The sequence below is a fragment of the Panonychus citri genome, unplaced genomic scaffold (assembly GCF_014898815.1).
Source record: "Panonychus citri isolate SS breed McGregor unplaced genomic scaffold, ASM1489881v1 Contig00141, whole genome shotgun sequence".
Classification (NCBI taxonomy): domain Eukaryota; kingdom Metazoa; phylum Arthropoda; class Arachnida; order Trombidiformes; family Tetranychidae; genus Panonychus; species Panonychus citri.
Genome location: NW_026515546.1, coordinates 3370020 through 3390905, shown reverse-complemented (window position 1 = coordinate 3390905; position 20886 = coordinate 3370020). Strand labels below are relative to the sequence as shown.

Sequence of the window (20886 nt, the reverse complement as noted above, 5' to 3'; positions counted from 1 at the left end):
ATTCTAATTTAATTTTCTCTTACAATTAAATTAATCATTCCAAGTAAATTGTAATGGATTATCGATTCAACTTCAATTGAAATGTGATTCTAATAAAAAACCACCTAAACTCATCAACAATCTAATTCTTTTATCAATCGTAGATTCTAACGAATTGTTGATTAAAATGTTAATATTTCGTCCACAAACCACAAACAATTAATTAAATTTTCGTAAAGAAATTAAGAAGCAAAAACAAAATCACCAAAAGAAAGAAAAGTACAAAAGTAGATTAGGAGATTTTCCCTTTTACCTCATGTTTTCTTTTTTCTGTTTACATTTTTTACTTTTTGTTTTTTTTGATTTAATTGTGATTTAATTGTTACCATGATTAGAAATTATCTTTTTACTAGACCATTTAGTACACAATTAAAGGTAAGTAGTTTCACTTGAGATTGTGAATAGATTTCCATCGTTTAGATCAATTGATCTTTTTTTGTCTCTTCAACATTTTCTCAATCTAAATCTTTTTGTATTTGTAAATCTATTTACTTTTAGGTATGTTTACTGAATACATTCAATGATTTATCATCACCATCTTTACATGGGTTGAATGGAAATAATTTTGTTCGAAATTTTCAAACATCTAGCCCTCTATTTAGAACGGTTGTTGCCCGACCTAAAGCGTCAAAGAAAAAAACCAATCCAATCACATTTGAAGAATTGTTACCTCCACATTTTATCTCCGTTCGAAAGGGATTCAATTCATTTAACACTTCAAATTTATTGGGTGAAATTCGTTCCGGTGAAACCGCAATTGAAGATATGTTCATAAGAAAATTTATCGAGGGTACTTGGCATCGTCTTCTAATTGGTAAACTAATTATCAAACGTCGAGCCAACCAAATCATTTTGTCCGGTTTATTTCATCAATCTTTGGCTCCATCAAAATTTTACTTCCTTCAAGGATACACCGAAGAAATATTGAGCTATATTCTTAAATGTCCAACTAAAATGGAAATATTAACCACCAATGATCGTAGAGCATTAGTGGTTACATATATGTAATTTTCTATTCTTTTTTCGCAATTAACGAAAAAAAAACCAATAGAAAACCAAAGTGAAAAAATGTAAATTATTCTCTCCCTCCCGAAAATCAATGTATCAGTGTTGAAGCCAAATAACAATAGTGTTGGTAAATAGAAACGTTGAAAAAGCTAATCCAAGGTTCGGTAAATGTTTCTGGTTAATTATTTGTTTTTTTTCTCTCTTAATCATCAACAATTAAGAGAGAGAAAAAAACCAAGAGATGAAATTTAATCTTCTCTTTACCGGTGGCGACACTTGGCGGTTATTCTATTGAACTTAAATTCTTTTCTTTTTTTCATTATTTTCATTCGTTCGTTTGTAATGATCAGTTTTGTTTCATTCTCTCTTTCATGGTGATCGGTTTTTTCATTCGTCTATCTTTTTACTTTGTGTACATTTAGATGGTTCGACCAATGGTCTATAAACTGGTTCTCACCGGAGGTTAGTTGAATTCGTTTTCTTTTCTTTTCATTGATTCTAATTTTCACTGTTGATTTTTGTTCTTTTCCTTTTTTTTTGTCTCCCTCTCTCACTTTCACTTTCACTTTCTCTTTCAATTTGTATCTTATTTTCTTATGTTCTCTGTGAATTTGTTCACCTATAAGGACCATGTAGCGGTAAAACCACTGGGCAGGCACAATTATCTACCTTCTTTGAGAATCTTGGATGGAAAGTGTATCGAGTCCCTGAAACAGCAACAACCCTGTTCGCTGGTGGTATACGTTTTCCTGATCTTGATCAAGAACAAGGTGATAAATTTCAAGAGAATCTGTTAAAAACCATGATCTCCATTGAGACAACCTTTTTCGACCTTGCTGCAACTAGTAAACAAAATTGTCTAGTTATTTGTGATCGAGGAACCCTTGATGCTGCTGCTTACATGTCTCGAGAATCATATGATAAAATTTTGCTTAAAAATCATTGGAATACGGTTGAACTTCGAGATAATCGATATGATCAAGTTATCCATTTGATTACCGCGGCTGTTGGTGCAGAAGAGTTTTACAATACTGAAGATAATCCTTGTCGTACCGAAGGGATTGATTATGCTCGTGAAATTGACCGGTCAACAGCTGAAGCCTGGGTTGGTCATCCTTATATTGACGTGATTGATAATTCAACCGATTTTAAGACCAAATTAAGACGCATGATTGCAGCAGTTTGCCGACGAATTGGAATTGACACCGGAGATCGTCTTTCCAAAGGTTCACAGAAACTTAAATTTCTCATCGAAAGTAAACCAAGGTCAAACATTCTCCCACCATTTCAAGATTTCGAGGTAGTTCACAATTACCTAGTTACCAACAATCCTAAGGTCCAATCTCGACTTCGAAAGAGAGGACAAAATGGTATTTGGAGTTATCAATATACAACACGTCGATGTGATTCTCAAGATCAGGTGGTTGAAATTAGGAGACAAATTAATCTTCGTGATTATAACAATTATCTTACACAACGTGATTATAGTCATCATACTGTCTATAAGACTCGACGTTGTTTTTTATGGGAACACATGTATTTCCAAATGGATATGTACAAACCACCTTGTCACTCTCGGTGTAACGGATTAATTTTACTCGAAACTTATACCACAGCAACGGGAGATGAAGTTCGTCAGCATTTGCCACCATTTCTCAAGATAGTAAAAGAGGTCACGGATGATCCCGCCTACTCTATGTTCAATCTATCCCTTAAAGCTGAATGGGATCAAGAAAATTTTTACACATCTCAATTAAAAAAGTAGCGACTTTCCTGTTGTTTGGCAAAGAACAAGTTAATTTAAAATAGATCTGAAATCGTGAATTAAATTAACTGTTAATTGTAAGGGGGGTTTGGGTTGAGTGAAACAACAATCCCACCAACGGATTACCCATTGGAGAGGATTAGACACACTCTATTATTATTATTTTCTTCTCGTCCAAATAGAGTTGAATCTAAATGAGAAACAGATGAAAAAAAAAGGGTAACAATGTGTTCACAATTAATTAATTGCTTGTCAAGTTAGTTAAATTGTTCAGAATTTCACAATTGATTAACTTACTTTTCTCTCACAACGAGCACAATTTAGTTTCAATTTTTTTCCTCTTCCACTTGAATCACATTGAAATATTAAATTGTCGTAACCAATGTTGATCGTTAATTAATTGTTATCATTATTATCGGAAAAACTTTAAAACCTAAACAATTTAACAGAATCTCTGCCAGCAATTAATTAATTGTCTTCTTTCCCCTTCCTTCCATATCCAGTGAATGTGTAAAACCTTATTAATTATTTACATATAATTAGTCATTTCTGTTAATTGTTATTTTTGTTTCTTCTCTCTCTCTCTCTCACAATTTAATTTGTTCAATCAAAAATTCATCAATTATGTTAATCATCAATCATCAATAGTTTTTTGTTTCAACATTAATGATGATTATATCTCCTTAATCATTTTAATCTTGTTAAACATCTCAGACAAAAGGATTTAATTGTTACTTAAACAAACACACTACTTAAGATTAGTTAGCTAAATGATTAATTTTAATCAAAACAATTAATCTCACATACAGAGAAAGTAATATAAACTTTTTGCATTCAAATTACTTATCTATTTTATATCTATAAATATATATTAATATTAATCACTTGTAATGGATTTAATTGTTAACAACAATCATCGATTATGATTAAGACTAATTATCATGAAGACGATGATAAACATTATTGTTATTATCACAATTTTGATCAAATTAAAGATTTACACCAATTTTAATAATCAAACAAATTGTTTGATTAGTAAAAGTTTTTCACTTAATCAGAAAAATTGTTCATCTTTTTGGTTGTGAACAATTAAGATTACAATTTAAAAGAAAAAGTTAATTGTTATTTTTATCATTCCAATCAAGTGTCACATTTATCAATTGAAAATGAAAATTTTGCGCAAACAATTAAAATAAAACAATTGACAAGTGATTTATCTCACATATATACGATTGTAATTAAAATAGATAATTGTTGGGAACAATTAAATTTAGATTTGATTGTCAGATGAAAAAAAAATAAAGAGAAACAATTTACTAACTAAAAATATATCAATACACAAATCTCAAGGTTTAATTTGATTAGAAACCCTTTGGAGAGTTGATTGTTGATTGATTTGTCTTGGACAATTAAGGAATTAATAGTTTCGTCACCAGGTAATAAGTTAATCACCCAATTGGTTTGCAATTAAATTAACTGTTAATTGTAGGGTTTTGGTTGAGCGAAAACCATTTTTCGATTACCATTGGGAGCATAAGAAATACACTCTTTTTGTCCATTGGAATTGAGTCTAAATTGGAAAACAAAAGAAAAAGGTTAACAATTAGTTAATTGATTGTCACGAAATTAATCAATCTAATTGTTAATCTCGACAATTGATTAACTTACCTTGAACGAACACAATTAGTTTCTTCTTCCTCTTTAAAACATTGAACTTGAATTACATTGAAATAAATATTACCCAATGCGGATCCTAAATTGTTGTTACTTTTTTTTAAACATCGATAAAATTGTTCATCACAATCACAATGAGATCTGTTAATTAGAAACAATTAGAAACGATTAATCAGTAAAAGAAGATTTCAATTAATCATATTGATCACAATTTATGGTCTTCGAAATGAAAATAACAATTAGAGTTTATTTATTTTCTTTGATATTGTTTAAGGAAAACAAAAATATAATGATAACTAAATTGTAAGAACATTAAATTGTTAATTGTTGTTGGTTGTTTTTTTTTTGCCTCAATCTACAATTGTCATTACAATGAAACTTAAATTGTCACCTTGGTCTCAATCTGATAATTTCAATTATGATTTAACAACAACAAGTTTAACCAACGTTGAAATTATTTCCCGCCAAAGAAAAATAATTGATTATTATCAATGAAAATTATGATAATATTTACATTGATCATTGATAATCAACCAATAAATTTAGGTTAATATGATTACAATTAAATTGATTTGATTGTAAACGATCAACAGTTAATTGAATGTAAATCAAATTTTTACTTTTTCTTTGAAACTTTTTGCTTTTGTAATTGTTGATAAACAAACATAATGATTGGGTCATCATTAACTTAATTGTATACAATTAACTGTTGATTTTAATTTTCTGGGTCACTTTTAAATGACAATTTAGGATAAATGTTTTATCATCAATTAACGACCCAATTAAATGGTTATAATCAAAATTAGCAAAGACTGGATTTATATTTACTCACATAATCATCTTGATTATGATGTTAATCAATGTGAAAAGTTATAATGGATACACAATTTGAATCACAATTAAATCTAATTTTGTAATAGTTAATAAACTATCAGGCTAATCAACATTATAATTGAATGATTGTCTACTGTTAATCAAGCAAATTTTCAAACCAGCAGTTTATCAATATATTCACAATTAATCATTAGATTGAAGATGATCAATTAAATAAAGGGTTAGTTAATTATATTCTAATATTATGAACTTGTAATAATTTAATTAATCAAATTACAAGCTGATAAAATGATTATTACGTTTGAAAAGTTTTGTCAACTTGAAATAATAATAAATTAGTTTGTGATTACGGTTGATAACAATTAACGGTATGAAAACAATCACAGTTGTCATAAAGGTTAATTGTTATTAATATACATTAATACAAGATAATAATAATTAGTTAATTGTCTGATTGTTACCTTGTGTAGAAAGCGAGATTAATTAAACCATAACCATGTCGAAAAGCTTTCAATCGATAAGGACAATGATCGTGAGCTCGACAGCAAAGGTCAATCTCCCAAACTTGACCAATATCGAAATAATCTTTGGCTATATCACCAGGTCCACACCATTTGGTTCCTGATTAGTTGATTGAACAATTAACAATCAAATGAGATGAAAATAGAATTGATTAGATTGGTAAAACAAATGAAACAAGTTTCAAGTTTGAACATTATAAATGCAAATGAGTTTTGATTGCGATCTAATCAGTTTGATACTTTTTTTTTTAAAGGAAATTATTTCCAACAATTAAGAGGTGATTAAATCTAACCTGGTATAACTCCTCTCCAAAAGCCATAAATTGTATCGGAAGTTGTATTGTTACGATCAGTGGATTCGTCTGATTGTAAATTGATTGGTAACGAAGGTCCATTTTGAATGGTGAATCTTTCCAAGTCTTGACATCGAGAGATGAGTTTATGAAGATCGGAAAAGGAAACGTCAACGATTGCGACCTGACGTTGGGCTACACTTTCCTCTGCTTCGGTTAACCTTTTCTCCAGGTCAAAAAATTCACAACGAAATATACGATTCTCGTTAATATAATCAATTATGGCCAAAGTTTTATCACAACGGTAAATATTTGTCCGGAAAGAGGGAGAAGTCATTGGACGACCATCAGATGAATCAGAGTAAAGATTAACGGTTTCATTTCCTGGTGAGATATTTGATTCTTGAGGTAATGATGATGAGGAAGAAGAAGATGAAGATGAAGATGATGATAAAGATGATGGTTCACCTGTAGAAATGGTTCTAATCTCCTCTGATCCTAGAGCATCGAATGAGTTCCATGGGGATGGGGATGAAGATGAAGACGATAAAAGGGGTAAGGCGAGAGACCAAGATGGTGACACTTTAGATTGTGAAGATGAAGATGAAGATGAAGATGATGATGTTTCATAATTGATCTTATTCTTAACGTTCAATTGGTTGAATGGATTTTGAAAGATTATCGGCAATGAAGAAGAAGTTGAATAAGCAGGCGAACAATTAACTGTGTTTAGTGTGAGAACAATTAAGCAAATTAGAGTAAATGTTGAAACGATCAATAAAGATGATGATGATGATGGTTGATGATTGGAAGAAAATAATTTCAACCGAATATTAACCAACATGTTATTACACCGAAAGAAACAAAACTGCTGAAGAAGAAGATCAACCAAAAAAAAGAACAGAACAGAAAAAAAAGTTGTTCTTTATCCTGATGATGGTTTGATGGTGAATAAGTAAAAAAGAAAACAAGAAAATCAAATGTTGATGACGAGTAAGAAGATGAAGATAAAATTGAGAGAAGACAAAATTGAGACAAAAAGAGAGTAACAGTTAAGAGATGAATCAAAAAGTTCTCTTGGTTCCGCCCGGGATCGAACCGGGGACCTTTTGCGTGTAAAGCAAACGTGATAACCACTACACTACGAAACCAATGTTACTAAAAGGGTCGATTTTGGTGACCAGTTCAGATGGGTAAGGGTTCGTTTCAACTTGTCGGCTTTTTGTCGTTTGCTAAGCCGTTCGGTGGCTTTAAGGCTTACATGTTGCTCGTTACAATCAACGATTCTTCCTCTTCTGCGCAATCGTGTGTGAATGTGAGTATTTACTAATTGTTGTTGGTGAAAATTTTGCTCTGATTTAGATTAAGTTGCTCTCATTGGTTGGAATTGTGTGTCTTTTAGTTGATTGGATTTTTTTCTAAACTTTTGTTCGTTGTTTTGGCGACATCTGGTGGGGTTCTTGTAACTATTTTTGAACAGGTGATTTTGTTTTCTAATTTTGTTGTTTTGATTTGATTTTCTTATTTTTGATTTTTTGGTTTTGGGTTTTTTGTTTCTTTGTTTCTTTGCTGTTTGGTTTCATTGAAGTTATGGATATTCCGGTTGATAGGATTCCACAAGGTCTTCGTAATCTTCGTGCTTGTTTGCTTTGTTCTCTGGTTAAATCGTTTGAACAATTTGAGGTTGATGGTTGTGATAATTGTGAATTTGTTCTTGGTATGAGAGGTAATAGAGAGATGATTTTTGATTGTACTTCGTCTAATTTTGATGGTCTAATTGGTGTCACTCAGCCAGATGAAAGTTGGGCTGCTAAATGGTTAAGAATTCCTAAATTTAAACCTGGTACTTATGCGATTAGTGTTTCTGGTAAATTACCACAAACAATTTACCGTGAACTTAAATCAAGAAATATTCCTTACAAATCAAGAGATCGAGCATCTTAAAGGAAGTATTATTATTCTTACCTGTTACTTATTGGGGAACAATTACCAATCACAAAACGAGAGACAATTTACTTCTTCCTCAATCAATTTAAAAAAAAATATTCTTTTCTTTTTTCTTTACCAGTTTAATTCAAATTTTCATTTCCTTCTCTCACCTGTTTCTTCAAGAGATTCAATCATTTGATCCTCTGCTTTCGATGTCGTGTAAATTACAATAGTTAATTGTTTCAACAGTTTCTCCGTTTTCTCTCAACAATTATCACCATCAACTTGGCCTTTGATAACCTTTACCATCTAAACTCTGGAACCGATCAAAATGTTGAAACGTTGGCCCTTCAAAAAAAATTCGGAATCACCTTCACCAACTTCTAGTGATCCACCTTCATCTTGTTCATCAGAAACCTCGGAACCACTTGAAAAGATTGATGCCTATGTTGATTTCACCAAATTCAATGAGAAAATCAAACAATCATCATCTTTAATGTGTGAAATCAACAAATTACTCAAATGAAAAATAGATCAACAAAATTTGAAAACGTTCCCATTCAATTATGAAACAAAAACACCAATTAAAAGTTTAATTTGATAATTGAAACTTGTTTTTCTTTATCTCATTTTCAGTAATCACATGATGATATTCAATTACAGAAAGAGATATAGAGAGATTTATGAATTATCATCGCCAGAAGGAAAAACAATTGATTTACTGGTGATAATTAAGCTAAAGGATTTAAAGAGTAAGTAATTAGACCAACAAACGGTGGCGATGGTTTAGTTGGTCGTGATAAAAATTCCGGATGAAATTGAACTCCAACAAAATATGGATGATTTTTCAATTCAAAAATTTCCATCCTAATGTTTTCTGAATCCTTTCCAACGAAGGTCAATCCATGACCTTCAACTTGATCAACATAAGCGGGATTAACCTCATATCTATGGCGATGTCGCTCTTTGATTGCATCAACTTTTCCGTATAAATTGTAAATCTTTGAACTTTTATCATGGAAATGAGTTTCTTTCAACCCTAATCTCATGGTTCCACCCATGATACCCTGATTGTGTTCTGGCATATCGATGACAACCTGATGTTTAGTTGAACCATCAAACTCGGTTGAATTGGCACCGGTCAAATTGAGGATATTTCGAGCGAACTCAATCACAGCACATTGGAAGCCCAAACAGATTCCAAGGAATGGAACCAAATTTTCTCGAGCGAATTTGATTGCTGCTATTTTACCTTCGGTTCCTCTTTTATCAAACCCTCCGGGAACAATGATACCACTTTAAAGAAGAAGATGAAGAAAATTAAATTAGTGATTGAGAATTGAGAAAATTAAAAATGTCACTCACTTTACTTTCCTCAATTCTGACCAAGCAGAATTATATTTTTCTTCGTTGGAAATTTTCGTCTCTTCTTCCAGATTAGAACTTTCAATGTAAACTAATTTCAAATTAGCACCTGACGCGAGAGCTGCATGACCTAAGGCCTTGTTGACCGATGCATAGGCATCGCTAAATTTGACATATTTACCGACCAATGCAATGGTCACATCTTTGGAACAGTTTCTCGTTTTCTCGGCTAAATTATTCCACTTGGAAACTACATTAGGTGGAATTGGTAAATTTAGATTTAACAATTTAAACATCACCTTGATTACTCCTTGATCAACTAAATGCTGAGGGATTGAGTAAAGAGCCATATCTGGAACGGAGATCACTTGCTCAGCGCGAACATTGCACATTTTGGACAATTTCTTAATCACTTCGGGAGTTAAATTTTTTTCCGATCGACACATGAGCTTTTAAAGAAATTAAAAAAAAATGAGAATCTACATAAACAAGAACTTCTTGTTTCTTGTTTTTCTTGTTAGAACAAGAAAGAAAATGTTTCCAACTACTTACAAGATCTGGGGTGAGGCCAAATGCTCCAAGATCGTGGACTGACCTTTGGGTGGGTTTGGTTTTCTGTTCCCCGGTCGCTTTCGGGTCTAAAATGAGCGACACGTGAACGGTTAAAAAATCTTCTTTCTCAACATTATACTGCATTTGTCTAAATGCTTCGGTAAAAGCCATTGATTCAATGTCACCAATGGTTCCTCCAAGTTCAATGACACAAACTTCCGGATTAATCGTATCACCGCCATTTTGTTTAATATTTGTTCCAGCTACTTGTTGGACCCATTCTTGAATTGCGTCCGTAATGTGAGGCACATATTCAACCGTTTTCCCCAAATATTCACCCTTCCGCTCCTTTGAGATCACTTTTTGGAATATTTTTCCCGTGGTAATATTATTCTCACTATTCAACCGGATGTCTAAAAATCTTTCATAATTACCAAGGTCTAAATCAACTTCACTTCCATCGTCAAGAACAAAGACTTCACCTTTAGTTGAGAAAATAATGCAAAAGAACAAAAGAAAAAGAGAAAAAAGTGAGAAACCAAAAAAGTGTTGATTCCAAGGAGAAAACAATAACCTTTGGTTATCATGACATTCTAGAAGTTAACAAGGTCAAACTCACCATGTTCATGGGGTGAGAATGTTCCAGCATCCACATTGATATAAGGATCTATCTTGATGGTGGTCACTTTTAGTCCCAACCCTTGAAGAATGACACCAATACATGAAGAGATAATTCCCTTGCCGACACCGCTAATTACTCCTCCGGTTATAAGAATATACTTCATGTTGTCAACGGTAAAAATTAGGAGAAAAACTCAACAATTAAAAGGAAAATTTAAAAAACTAGAAAAATAAGCAATCTAATTAAAGACAATGTTCAATTCTCATTGAATCTCACATGTTATGTTCACGTTTTCAATCAAATAAACAATTCGTTGAATCGCATTTCATCATTTCGATTTTAATCGATTTCTTTTTCTTTTTACAAAAAAATCTGAAAATTAATCGATTTTCGAGATTTTTTCTCTCTCTCTCTTCATTAGTAAATCATTTAATTGTTCTTGTTAATAACAATCAGATGGTATTCGAGTGTTGAATGAACGAGCTGCAATAATATCATCTAAAATGTTGAATGTTTGATTGGCATTTGTTTCATTGATTAATTCAAAAGGTTCAATTGGTTTGGTGAAAAAAGAAGCAATTAAATTAACTGAGATTTGACCAATTTCTCGTTTACGTTTAGTTAATTTTTTGCTCCCATTTAATTTCTCGGTAACAACGTTAATTAAATCTTGAGTTGGTAAAGTTGAATGTTCCTTAAAAATTTCATCTATAACTTGTTCACGATTTTTGTTCTCATGAGTTAATCCATCGGTAAAATGTTCAACGGTAATGAAAAATTGTGGCTCTTGTTGATTAGAAAAGATTGTAATTAAATCATTTTCCGTTAGATTGTTTGATTGAAACGATTTAAAGATCGCTTTAGCTGCTTGGTAGGCTTGACTTTTAATTGTTCCAATGACAAGTTCATCTTTAAGTAGTAACCAGAGAGAAGTGAATAAACCAGATTGATATAACATGGAGATTAAATTACATCGATCATCTTGATTAGCTTTCAATCCAATTAAATCAATAATTGTTATCCAAATTTTCAAAATCATTGACAACACTTCGGAATCAATTTCACTGAGAATCAATTGACTCATGGGAAGACCATAAAATTGTGTGAACATTTCAGAAAATTGTTGATGATTCCAAAGATCGGATGCAATTAATGTTGGAAAATTATAATCAATTGATTTGATCACCGAATCACGGACAAGATATTCTCCTTCGTTTAAATAGTTGTTCAGTATTGTTGGAATTGTTTGATTCTTGATGATTGAATGTTTAAACAATTGTTCGGTCGATGAATATAAATCAAGACAGAGTAAAATTGGAAGACAAGTAGAGATTAGTGATGAATCATTGGATGATTGGTAACAATTAGTCCATTGATTAAGAAAATTGTCAACAAGTTCGGGACACAGGGTGACAAATGATTCTCCGTTTGATTGAAGAATTGAAATAACGATTTCTAATGTACTATCAATGAGGTCGAAATTATCTTCCAATGAACATGATACCAGAATATTATTGATTTTCGAGCAGAGATCAGTCAATATCTCGATCGGTAAAAGATGCCGGTGGCAACTAATTATCTCTCTGATTGATTTTAATAATGAGAAAATCATCAGCTTAAAATTACCAATACTACTTGATTGTTGACGGAAAATTTGACCAACTAATTGTAAAAATATTTCCAATGAACGTTGAATGAGAATCGGATCATCAATGGTTTTCCAAAGGAGATCAAATTTCTGTAAACTTTCCGACAACAATTTCCTTGGGACCATTAAATCAATTGATTCTTTTAAAAATGTCCAACACAATTAACTAAAAGTAAATTGTCATCTTGAGGTAATTTGACAATTATTTCAACGGTTATACAGCGAAAGATGAACATCAATTCCCCATTGGTTACATTTAAATGGATTAATTTTTTCATCTCTTCATCTCCAACAATTAGTCCACTAAGATGGTCATTTGATTTGATTAGAGGATAAACTGTAAACAATTTCCAACCATCAAGATAATTAAGTCCATGGTATTGAATTAAAGTTGAATAAAAAGCAATGATTGATTTTAACTTTTTAGATTCTAATAAGGTTTTGATGACACAATCAATTGATTCTTTGGGAGGTTCACAGGTCGCCAGAATTTGACAGAATATAATTAACAGGCTTTCGTCATGTTTAATTGCTGAATTTAGTTTGGAAATCAGGATGGAATCCAATTTGAATCGGTTGATTAAAAAATGGCGCATTTTCGTATTCTTGACCAGTCCATTCAAACACTCCATGTGACTTTTACAATTAACTAGTAACATTTGATGAAGATAAGGTGATAAACGATGGGTGAGGTCAGTTTGGTCCAGAATATTGGTCAATAAAAGTGTAATTACTGATTGAGCTTCCATTTGAACGTAAAATCCTTGACTTTTGGTTAGAAGATGAAATATAATTAAAAGTAGTTCATCTTTTTGTGCCAACAATTGGCAACCAGATTGAGTTGAGCAAAATTTGTTGATACATTTAAGGAAAGAGTATTGAAGATCATAATGAGGATTATCTTCATCTTTCAATACTTGATCAAATTTAATTATCCCAGTAAAACTGGTAATTACAACATGAGCATTTTCCTTGATCATCCTTTCATCTGAAACAATTGTACCAATCAATTTAAACGCTGTTGACAATTCAATATCATCTAAAGCAGTTCATGGTTAAGAGATGAAGTCACAATTGTTGACAATTTATTTAGATCATCTAAAGTTAATTCGGCTTTCACATAATCAACAAGATCAATCAGCTTATGGGAATATGAGTCATCACTGTTTTCTTTTAGGCTTTTATATAGAATCAATTCTATAGAGGAAATTAATTTATCCAAATTAAGTGAATCCATTTTTGTTTAAATGAGAAGAACAAATCAACTAAATCACTTTAAATTGTAACAATTATTTGAATGGTTGAGCTTTCGATTCTTTCAATTGACCTGCAAATATAAATAATTAGAAAGAAATAATCACAATTAGTTGACCATATTAATAGAAAAGAGAAAAATGAAAAACAAAGTCAACGTGTTTACCTCGCACTTGACCAAGAACAAAGAGTTTATCCTTTAAAAGAAACACTGAAGAATTTGGTAAACGTTGATACACTTTCTAAATTAGAAAATGAGAACAACAATTAATTAGAATTAAAAACAAACAATATTCTAAATGGAATAGAAAAACAACCAAATAACAATTTAGACTTACATCTTTTTTTGATGTTCTCAATTCATATTCCAATACTTTCAATTCTTGTATCATCTTGGTAAACATTTGAAAGAGAAAATTAAAATTTTAGAAATTCATGGAAACCGATGAACAATTAATTCTTACCTGATTATCTTGATTCATATTTAACTTTTCACAATCAACAAAAGTGAGAGACAATTTGTCCAATTAAATGTGTAGATAAACAAGTTAACCAGAAATGAAGAGAAAAACAAAACAAAACAAACAACTGAAGATGAAAATTTTTCTCTCATAACAACCGAGTAACTAAGAGTAAACATCGAACCCTTTTAAAGGGATTGGGGGAAAGACGATCAAGAGAAAATTAAACAATTCGAATTGCAGATTAACTGAGATTAAAAGATTTTCGACAAAGGTGAAGGGGCCAAAAGAATTTGTCAGCAGTGGGGTTCGAACCCACGCACACATACGTGTACCAGATCGCTCATAATCTCATAGATGAGATAAGAAGTTAATCTTGAGTCTGGCGCCTTAGACCGCTCGGCCATACTGACGGAACTTAAAAAGATCTGATTAATTATCATCTTAAATTTACTTGTCGATTTCTAACTTTTATCTAATTGTTTTTATCCAATGAAAACTTGATCATTTTTTTTTGACAATTTGGATTCTGTTTTAGTTTTGATTTAGATTGAATGTTTATTGTTCAAGTTGAATGATTAATAAATAATTTGTTGGATTTTTAGTAAATTGTTGTCAAAATAAGATTGACATTTGATTAGGTGAAGACAATACAACATTTCTGATGTTTGGTGTGATTTAATTTGTCATGACAATTTGATTCTTCCATCGGCAAAGTTCTTGTTTCTCAGTGGAATCATCTCTCAATCGATATAAACCAATATCATCAATGAATAAATCTTCATTACCTGATTGTAATGTGACAAATACTTCTCGTTGTCCAACTGAAAATTTACAAACATTTTTACCATTTAATTTGTTTGAATATTGGTAAGATTGATTGGATTAAGTTGATGTTTCTCTTGATCTTCATTACAAGTGAAATCTAATTGATCATCTCCAAGTCCATTGGTAATATGAATTCCTGAATTGAGACGAATTATACTGCTGATTAATCCTTCTCCAGGAAAATCCATGTAAATGATTCCAATATAATCAACTTGATACTTTTGAAGCCAATCCAAGATGTAACGATTGATTCGTCGGGCAATTGTACAAGGATAAGCTCCCGGTGATGTGCCCGAGAGAAAGTTAATAACAAAAGTATCCGATTGATAGGCCGATAATCGAGCTCGTTCCAAGTGTTCTTGAACTTTAATCCATTTACTTCCAATGGAGAAAACTGTTGGCACAATATAATCATCTTGAATCAATGTTCTATCCCATGGAACACCAAGTAATTGTTTGGAAGGATAATTTCGTAGGATAACAATTTTACCTCGAACATGACCAAGAGGAACAGTTGAATTACCAGTCCAAATGTAACTTCGAAATGTTGGTTTATTAAGATAATAATCAACGGTATCAGAAAATGATCGGGAATTATCACTTGGAGCTGATTCCTCTTTTATCCGAACCAATAAAACTTCCGATGGGAAATTGCCCAGAAAGTTGACCATCGATTGGAGCACTTTGTCCATATCTGATCGTTGGTAAATTGGTCCATGGTGAATCTCAAAAATATCGTTAACATGGCGACAGCGAATGTCAAAAGCACGAATACCAACTCTCAATTGAATATCGAGTGACAATACTTGAGTTTGAACAAATGGACCACCATAAAAAGCCATAGTGTCATGGGTTCCAGGAATGGAGAGATGATTCAAATGAATGGAATCGTTTAAACTGGACATCCAATCCTTTTGAACCATATTGACCCTTCCGCCGCGATTAAAGTAAAAATCAATCGGTTTAGTCTTTTGACATATAACCAAATCGATAATCAAGCAAATTAACGTGAATATACAAACAGTTGGAGAGGAAAACAACATATTAATCGGCAACAATTAACCGACGACCTGAATTCAAGGTTTAAACGACAATGGCGATGGTTTAAATAATCAAATAAATGAAAACAATTCCAAGTGATTTTCATTTCAACAAAGTGAAAATGATCGTTGATTGATGATTGGTGGTTGGTGGTTTTTTCATTCACTGATTTTAATCAACTAGAATTTAAACAATTTAAATCTGACTGAGAGAGAGAGAGAAGATAATTGCTGATTAAAAAGAATTGGTTCTAATTAGCTTGAGGGTATTCGTATTGATTGATTTAAAGACAATCGTTGCTCTCTCTCTCTCTCTCTCTTTGCTTAATTGTTTTGTCAAATAGTTCACAAGTTATACTGATTGTTAAACGGATTGATTTAAGTATTTTATGTTAAACTGATGGTTTCACGTGTAACTCATTTGACTACAATTTAGTTGATTGTTGTTGATTGTCACTTTCTCCTCTTGGTTGATAGTGAAAGTCCCTATTCCAACATGTCCCCGATTTTCATGATGAAACTGAGTCAACCAAAGTGGGTGGAAAAATGAATCAGGTTAACTGATTGATTGTCCATTCAACAGAACAAGATAATAATTAAATTAATGATAAATTGTTAACGAGAGGCAAATATAATCATTTATACACAAATGATAATAAATTTCCTCTCTCATTAGTATTGTATTATATATGTTGTTTTCACCTTTATCATTACTCTACTTACCTAATAATCATTTGTTATTAATCAATGGAAAATAATTTGAATAATTATAATCAACTGATGAAAATTAATTTACTCTTGTTAACAATTGTAACAATCAAAAAACTTTAACTGGTCAACTAGTTGAATCGATAGGGTTTTTCCCAGTTCTCATTCATTTGATTATAATACTAATTGTCCAATCATTTGACTAGAACAATTAATGAAAACTGTAACCATGAAATTATTTCTCCATCATAATTGATTAGTTATGAAAATGTAAACCAAATTTGAGTAGACATTTAATTGTTTACAATTAACGATCGTTTTAATCAGTAGACATTTAGATTTTCAATTTAGATCAAGGTTATATAACAATTGAAGTGATTTCGATGATTGTGATTTTGTGATTGACGAAAAAAATTTAATTAATTGGTCAGAATTTGTTAATTGTCAACGATTGAATATTAGTAAATCAATTGGCCAATGGAAAGAAAATTTTCCAAATCCAAATGAGAGAAAAAAAGAATTTTTATCTTCTCTTTCTTTTTCTCTTTCTTTTTCTCTTTCTTTCGATCATATGTTTCACTTGTTACTCTTTCGTTTATTTTGGTTTCTCTTTTTTTCTCGATTGCTTTTTAATTAATTTCCTTTGTTTCTATTGTTTTATTTAATTTCTTTAATTCAGTTAACAAACTGTAGAGTAAATTGTGACCATTGTGAGAATGTTTAATTTGCTAAATCATTCTGATTCTCCCCTCATCAATTCACTTTAAAAAAAAATTCTCTTTCTCTTTGTCTTTCTCTCTTCATTGTTTATGCTCTTCAGAGCTTTTTTATGATTTGTCTCTGTGATAATTATCACTTTCTCTCTCTCTCAGTTTATATTATTACTAATAAATCATATTAATAGCTTATTAGTAAATCGTATTACAATTTGATTATTCACCATTTTCTTTGAATACTTAAAACCCTTTGGTTTTTATTGAGAAACAAGATCTTCCATATCTTCATGTCTTCTTTGTCTGGATCCTGTTTTTCATGTTGACGTTTCCATTGGAACCCCTGGTATTATTGGTCAATCAATTTAATTGTTTTCCACTCATTTACAAACAATCAATTTGTGCTCTTCCATTTTCAATCTACAAGTGATTTTGGTTATCAGTTTGGTTGAACAAGTCAATTTAATCTACAGTTTCTTTTCTGTATGTGAAAGATGAAGTAAAATTGACATCCAACTACTTGTTATACGCACTTTTCAAGCCTCAATTAACTATATCATAAATATCCCTGGTAATTGAACATAATCAACATAATCAACTTTATCAATTTATTTACACCTATTCACCGTTACTACATGAGAAAAATTGTTATCAATTTATTAATGTGATTTCTGTTAAGTTAAGCCAAACCTTCATCCTTTGTGTCGGTCATTGATGGTAAGTTTTCACTCTAATCATATGATTAAATATTAAACCTTCTCAGGCCTAATGTTTAATTTTAGATTAATTTATATTGTTCATGTTACTAATTCCATTGTCTTTGTTGTTTTGTATATTTTAGGTTTACTTTGATTGGAGATCTTCAAATATAAAGAGATTCAAGTTGATACAGAAGAAGAACCTGTTGCTTCCCAATTAATTCAATCATCGTTATTATTATTTTTTTTTTTGGTGCCTTATTGGACTTGTTTGTCCTGATAATATCTCACAAATTGACAATTTGACAAACACTCATTGCTCAAACATGAATTATCTTTGGAAAATATTTTTGCCGATACTTTATTGTTACTATTTATTTTCAACAGCCTGTTTGTCACAAAGTCTACTTGACCAAGGAGGCCTATTAACTGCCTTTGGAGATTTAAATAATGATAAATTAACTGATATTTTTGTGATTACTGATGATGGTAAATCTTTTGGTGTTTTACTAGCACAGGATAAAAATGTTTTCACTGAGATTGAGCGTAAATGTACAATTCCAGAAGATGAGTTAATCGTTGGACTGATACCAAGTGATTTTACTGGTAACGCCATGATGGATATTCTAGTTGTTTCAGGTTCACCCAAATCAACTAGTGATCTTATTGATTCATTTAATCTTCGGCTATTACGACCCAATGGATCTTCTATTGATTGTACTCCTCTTCATGAACCTCCTTTTGCAACCGTTGGTTCTCATCCTGCACTTTTAGATTACAATGGTGACATGATTTCTGATTTCTTAGCTCAGAGTGATAAATCTCAAGATCTGGCCTATTTCGTCTGGATTGGTACTGAAAACGGACTACCAGAGAAGATCCCGTTCCCACCTTCTCGAGAGGGTTATCATCCATTTGCACCCACACCCATGCAATCACCTCATTCAAATGCCTTCATAGATCTCAACAAAGATGGAGTAGCTGATATTTTCATCACCACTACTAAAGATTTACAATATTGGTTTGCCGATAAAAATGGTTACCCAGGACCAACATACACTTTCAATTATCCTGTGTCGTCCATTGGTGAACTTAAAATTGGCCAATCTATTTTCGCTGATATAAATGCCGACGGACAAATTGATCATCTACTTCCTGTTTGTAATCATTACTTTTGTAGTATTTATGCTCTTTCATGGGACACCTCGGGCTCTCATGAATGGATCGTTCTACTGGAAAACATTAAAATCGACGGTAATCCCTATCAATTTGTTGAAATTGATCATATTAACTTTAAAATACCGATTTCCGTTCGAGCTGGAGACATCACAATGGATGGTTATCCCGATCTAATTGCAATCATGCGTTTTGGTAATCACCTTAATGAAGTTGTCATCTTTCAGAATGAAGCTTCATCCAATAATACATTTGGTCGACATTTTTCACCGACTGTTGTTCCCCCAAGGAAAAGTCTCTCCAATGCTGGTGACCCTGAACTGGCCACTTTCTTTGATATCGGTGAAAATGGTAAACTTGACATTCTAATTAACACTGGGCCACTTTACAATCACACTCGACCTCCGTCAACACCTTTACAAACTTCAAAGATGAAAATTTTTGGTGAAGTTGATGAAACCGGAATGGATTCCAATTTTCTTAAAGTTTTAGTTACTTCTGGCCTTTGTACAGATCGTAATTGTTACGGTAAAGATTATTACGTTATTGATAAATATCGTGTTCCCTATGGTACCAATCGACCTGGGCCAACTGTTTGCACCTCGTTTTTAGATCCAAAAGGTGAACCGATGGAATCTTGTGCTGGCCAATTATCCCAATCAGCTCATTTTACCCTTCAAATGCCTTATTGTTTCTTTGGGCTTGGACCTTATGCCAATTATATTGAACGTTTGACGGCAACCGTTCCCGCCGGTAATACAAGTATCATTTTAAAGCACGTTGAAGAAGATTTTGTTCCCGATTCTCAGATTGTAATAATCACCAATCCACTTTATGAACCTAAAAGATGGAAAGTTCAATTCTGGTTAACACCAAGTGAATTTATCAACAAAACATTATACACCTTTTGTGCCATTTGTCTTATTCTGATAATCTTAATTGCGATCCTCCACCGGCGCGAAGTTCTTGAAGACGCTTATGAGAAACAATTGTTCAAAGGTTTTTGGGTGGACAGTTAAATGACCATAACGGAAGACGAAACAAAATCTCATAATAACACACACACTCTCCCTTCCTGTAGACAATTTTGACCTCACACCAATGACGAAATGAGGCAACAACAACATAGGATGGAGAGGGAGAGGGAGAGAGAGAGAGAGAACAGGAAGTATGATGATTGTCTCCCACTCTCTCTCACACAAAACTTTGTCTTCATTACGACAACATCAACAACAAAAGTTAATCTAAAATTTTGTGTAATCACTTGTGTTTGTAAAAAAAAAGTCCACATATTATTGTTAACATAATAATTTCCAATGATATTTATATGATTCCTATGAGTTTTTCCGCTCCCTCCTGTTTGTTTTCATATTTATGTCTGTGTAAACACAATTGAAGTCCATTAACTGTTAACTCAATCATCAACAATGCCTACTATCACTTTTTGATTACAATCTTCACAATCAAAAAAAAAATCCACAATTAACCAACTCCAGTCTTCAATTGTGTGAATGGCAAAGGTTTACAAAATCAGAAGAAACCTAAATTTTAATTGTAACACTTATATATAAATTAAATCAAAATTTACCTGTAATTAAGAAACAACAACAATTGAAAACTTGATGTACACATTTTTTTTTTAATCGACAACAATCAATGAGTAAAATTTAATTTTTATGAATCAACTCAAGTAATGAATTTCAGTGATTGACTTTTTCCTCAATGATAACGAAGTGATTTTAATAGAAACTAATGATT

The 20886-nt window shown here is 31.8% G+C and overlaps 8 protein-coding genes and 2 non-coding genes across 10 annotated transcripts; 4 read left to right on the top strand and 6 right to left on the bottom strand.

Annotated features, from left to right (window-relative positions):
- Nucleotides 1–261: 261 nt before the first annotated feature.
- Nucleotides 262–1200, top strand: LOC128395735 (28S ribosomal protein S24, mitochondrial-like). The gene is made up of 2 exons (XM_053356207.1): nucleotides 262–414; nucleotides 538–1200. Exons 1-2 carry the CDS (start codon nucleotides 367–369, stop codon nucleotides 1045–1047), a joined length of 558 nt encoding a protein of 185 aa, XP_053212182.1. The 5' UTR covers nucleotides 262–366; the 3' UTR covers nucleotides 1048–1200.
- A 116-nt stretch (nucleotides 1201–1316) lies between these two features.
- LOC128395734 (TRPL translocation defect protein 14-like) lies at nucleotides 1317–3208 on the top strand. The gene is made up of 2 exons (XM_053356206.1): nucleotides 1317–1509; nucleotides 1674–3208. Exons 1-2 carry the CDS (start codon nucleotides 1470–1472, stop codon nucleotides 2810–2812), a joined length of 1179 nt encoding a protein of 392 aa, XP_053212181.1. The 5' UTR covers nucleotides 1317–1469; the 3' UTR covers nucleotides 2813–3208.
- Nucleotides 3209–4139: 931 nt separating this feature from the next.
- Nucleotides 4140–7427, bottom strand: LOC128395733 (uncharacterized). The gene is made up of 4 exons (XM_053356205.1): nucleotides 6135–7427; nucleotides 5782–5941; nucleotides 4481–4627; nucleotides 4140–4382 (listed from the first exon to the last, which is right to left on the bottom strand). The coding sequence occupies exons 1-4, from the start codon at nucleotides 6976–6978 to the stop codon at nucleotides 4292–4294; spliced, it is 1242 nt and encodes a 413-aa protein (XP_053212180.1). The 5' UTR covers nucleotides 6979–7427; the 3' UTR covers nucleotides 4140–4291.
- Trnav-uac (transfer RNA valine (anticodon UAC)) lies at nucleotides 7213–7285 on the bottom strand. Its single transcript has one exon. It is a non-coding gene; the product is annotated as a tRNA-Val (tRNA).
- Nucleotides 7428–7632: 205 nt separating the features above from the next.
- On the top strand, nucleotides 7633–8673 carry LOC128395736 (transcription elongation factor SPT4-like). Its single transcript, XM_053356208.1, has one exon. The coding sequence runs from the start codon at nucleotides 7725–7727 to the stop codon at nucleotides 8076–8078; it is 354 nt and encodes a 117-aa protein (XP_053212183.1). The 5' UTR covers nucleotides 7633–7724; the 3' UTR covers nucleotides 8079–8673.
- Nucleotides 8623–10911, bottom strand: LOC128395732 (CTP synthase 1-like). The gene is made up of 4 exons (XM_053356204.1): nucleotides 10600–10911; nucleotides 9981–10462; nucleotides 9429–9877; nucleotides 8623–9359 (listed from the first exon to the last, which is right to left on the bottom strand). The coding sequence occupies exons 1-4, from the start codon at nucleotides 10763–10765 to the stop codon at nucleotides 8795–8797; spliced, it is 1662 nt and encodes a 553-aa protein (XP_053212179.1). The 5' UTR covers nucleotides 10766–10911; the 3' UTR covers nucleotides 8623–8794.
- A 9-nt stretch (nucleotides 10912–10920) lies between these two features.
- LOC128395731 (uncharacterized) lies at nucleotides 10921–14160 on the bottom strand. The gene is given in 6 exon segments (XM_053356203.1): nucleotides 10921–12402; nucleotides 12405–13301; nucleotides 13304–13577; nucleotides 13671–13746; nucleotides 13843–13896; nucleotides 13969–14160. Coding segments are annotated over 3 exon segments (2439 nt in total). The 5' UTR covers nucleotides 13488–13577; nucleotides 13671–13746; nucleotides 13843–13896; nucleotides 13969–14160; the 3' UTR covers nucleotides 10921–11044.
- Nucleotides 14161–14259: 99 nt separating this feature from the next.
- Nucleotides 14260–14378, bottom strand: Trnal-caa (transfer RNA leucine (anticodon CAA)). The gene is made up of 2 exons: nucleotides 14341–14378; nucleotides 14260–14305 (listed from the first exon to the last, which is right to left on the bottom strand). It is a non-coding gene; the product is annotated as a tRNA-Leu (tRNA).
- Nucleotides 14379–14505: 127 nt separating this feature from the next.
- Nucleotides 14506–16928, bottom strand: LOC128395080 (1-phosphatidylinositol phosphodiesterase-like). The gene is made up of 2 exons (XM_053355473.1): nucleotides 16557–16928; nucleotides 14506–16393 (listed from the first exon to the last, which is right to left on the bottom strand). The coding sequence occupies exon 2, from the start codon at nucleotides 15834–15836 to the stop codon at nucleotides 14817–14819; it is 1020 nt and encodes a 339-aa protein (XP_053211448.1). The 5' UTR covers nucleotides 15837–16393; nucleotides 16557–16928; the 3' UTR covers nucleotides 14506–14816.
- Nucleotides 16929–17127: 199 nt separating this feature from the next.
- Nucleotides 17128–20746, top strand: LOC128395682 (T-cell immunomodulatory protein-like). The gene is made up of 2 exons (XM_053356143.1): nucleotides 17128–17971; nucleotides 18096–20746. Exon 2 carries the CDS (start codon nucleotides 18279–18281, stop codon nucleotides 20145–20147), a length of 1869 nt encoding a protein of 622 aa, XP_053212118.1. The 5' UTR covers nucleotides 17128–17971; nucleotides 18096–18278; the 3' UTR covers nucleotides 20148–20746.
- Nucleotides 20747–20886: the final 140 nt, after the last annotated feature.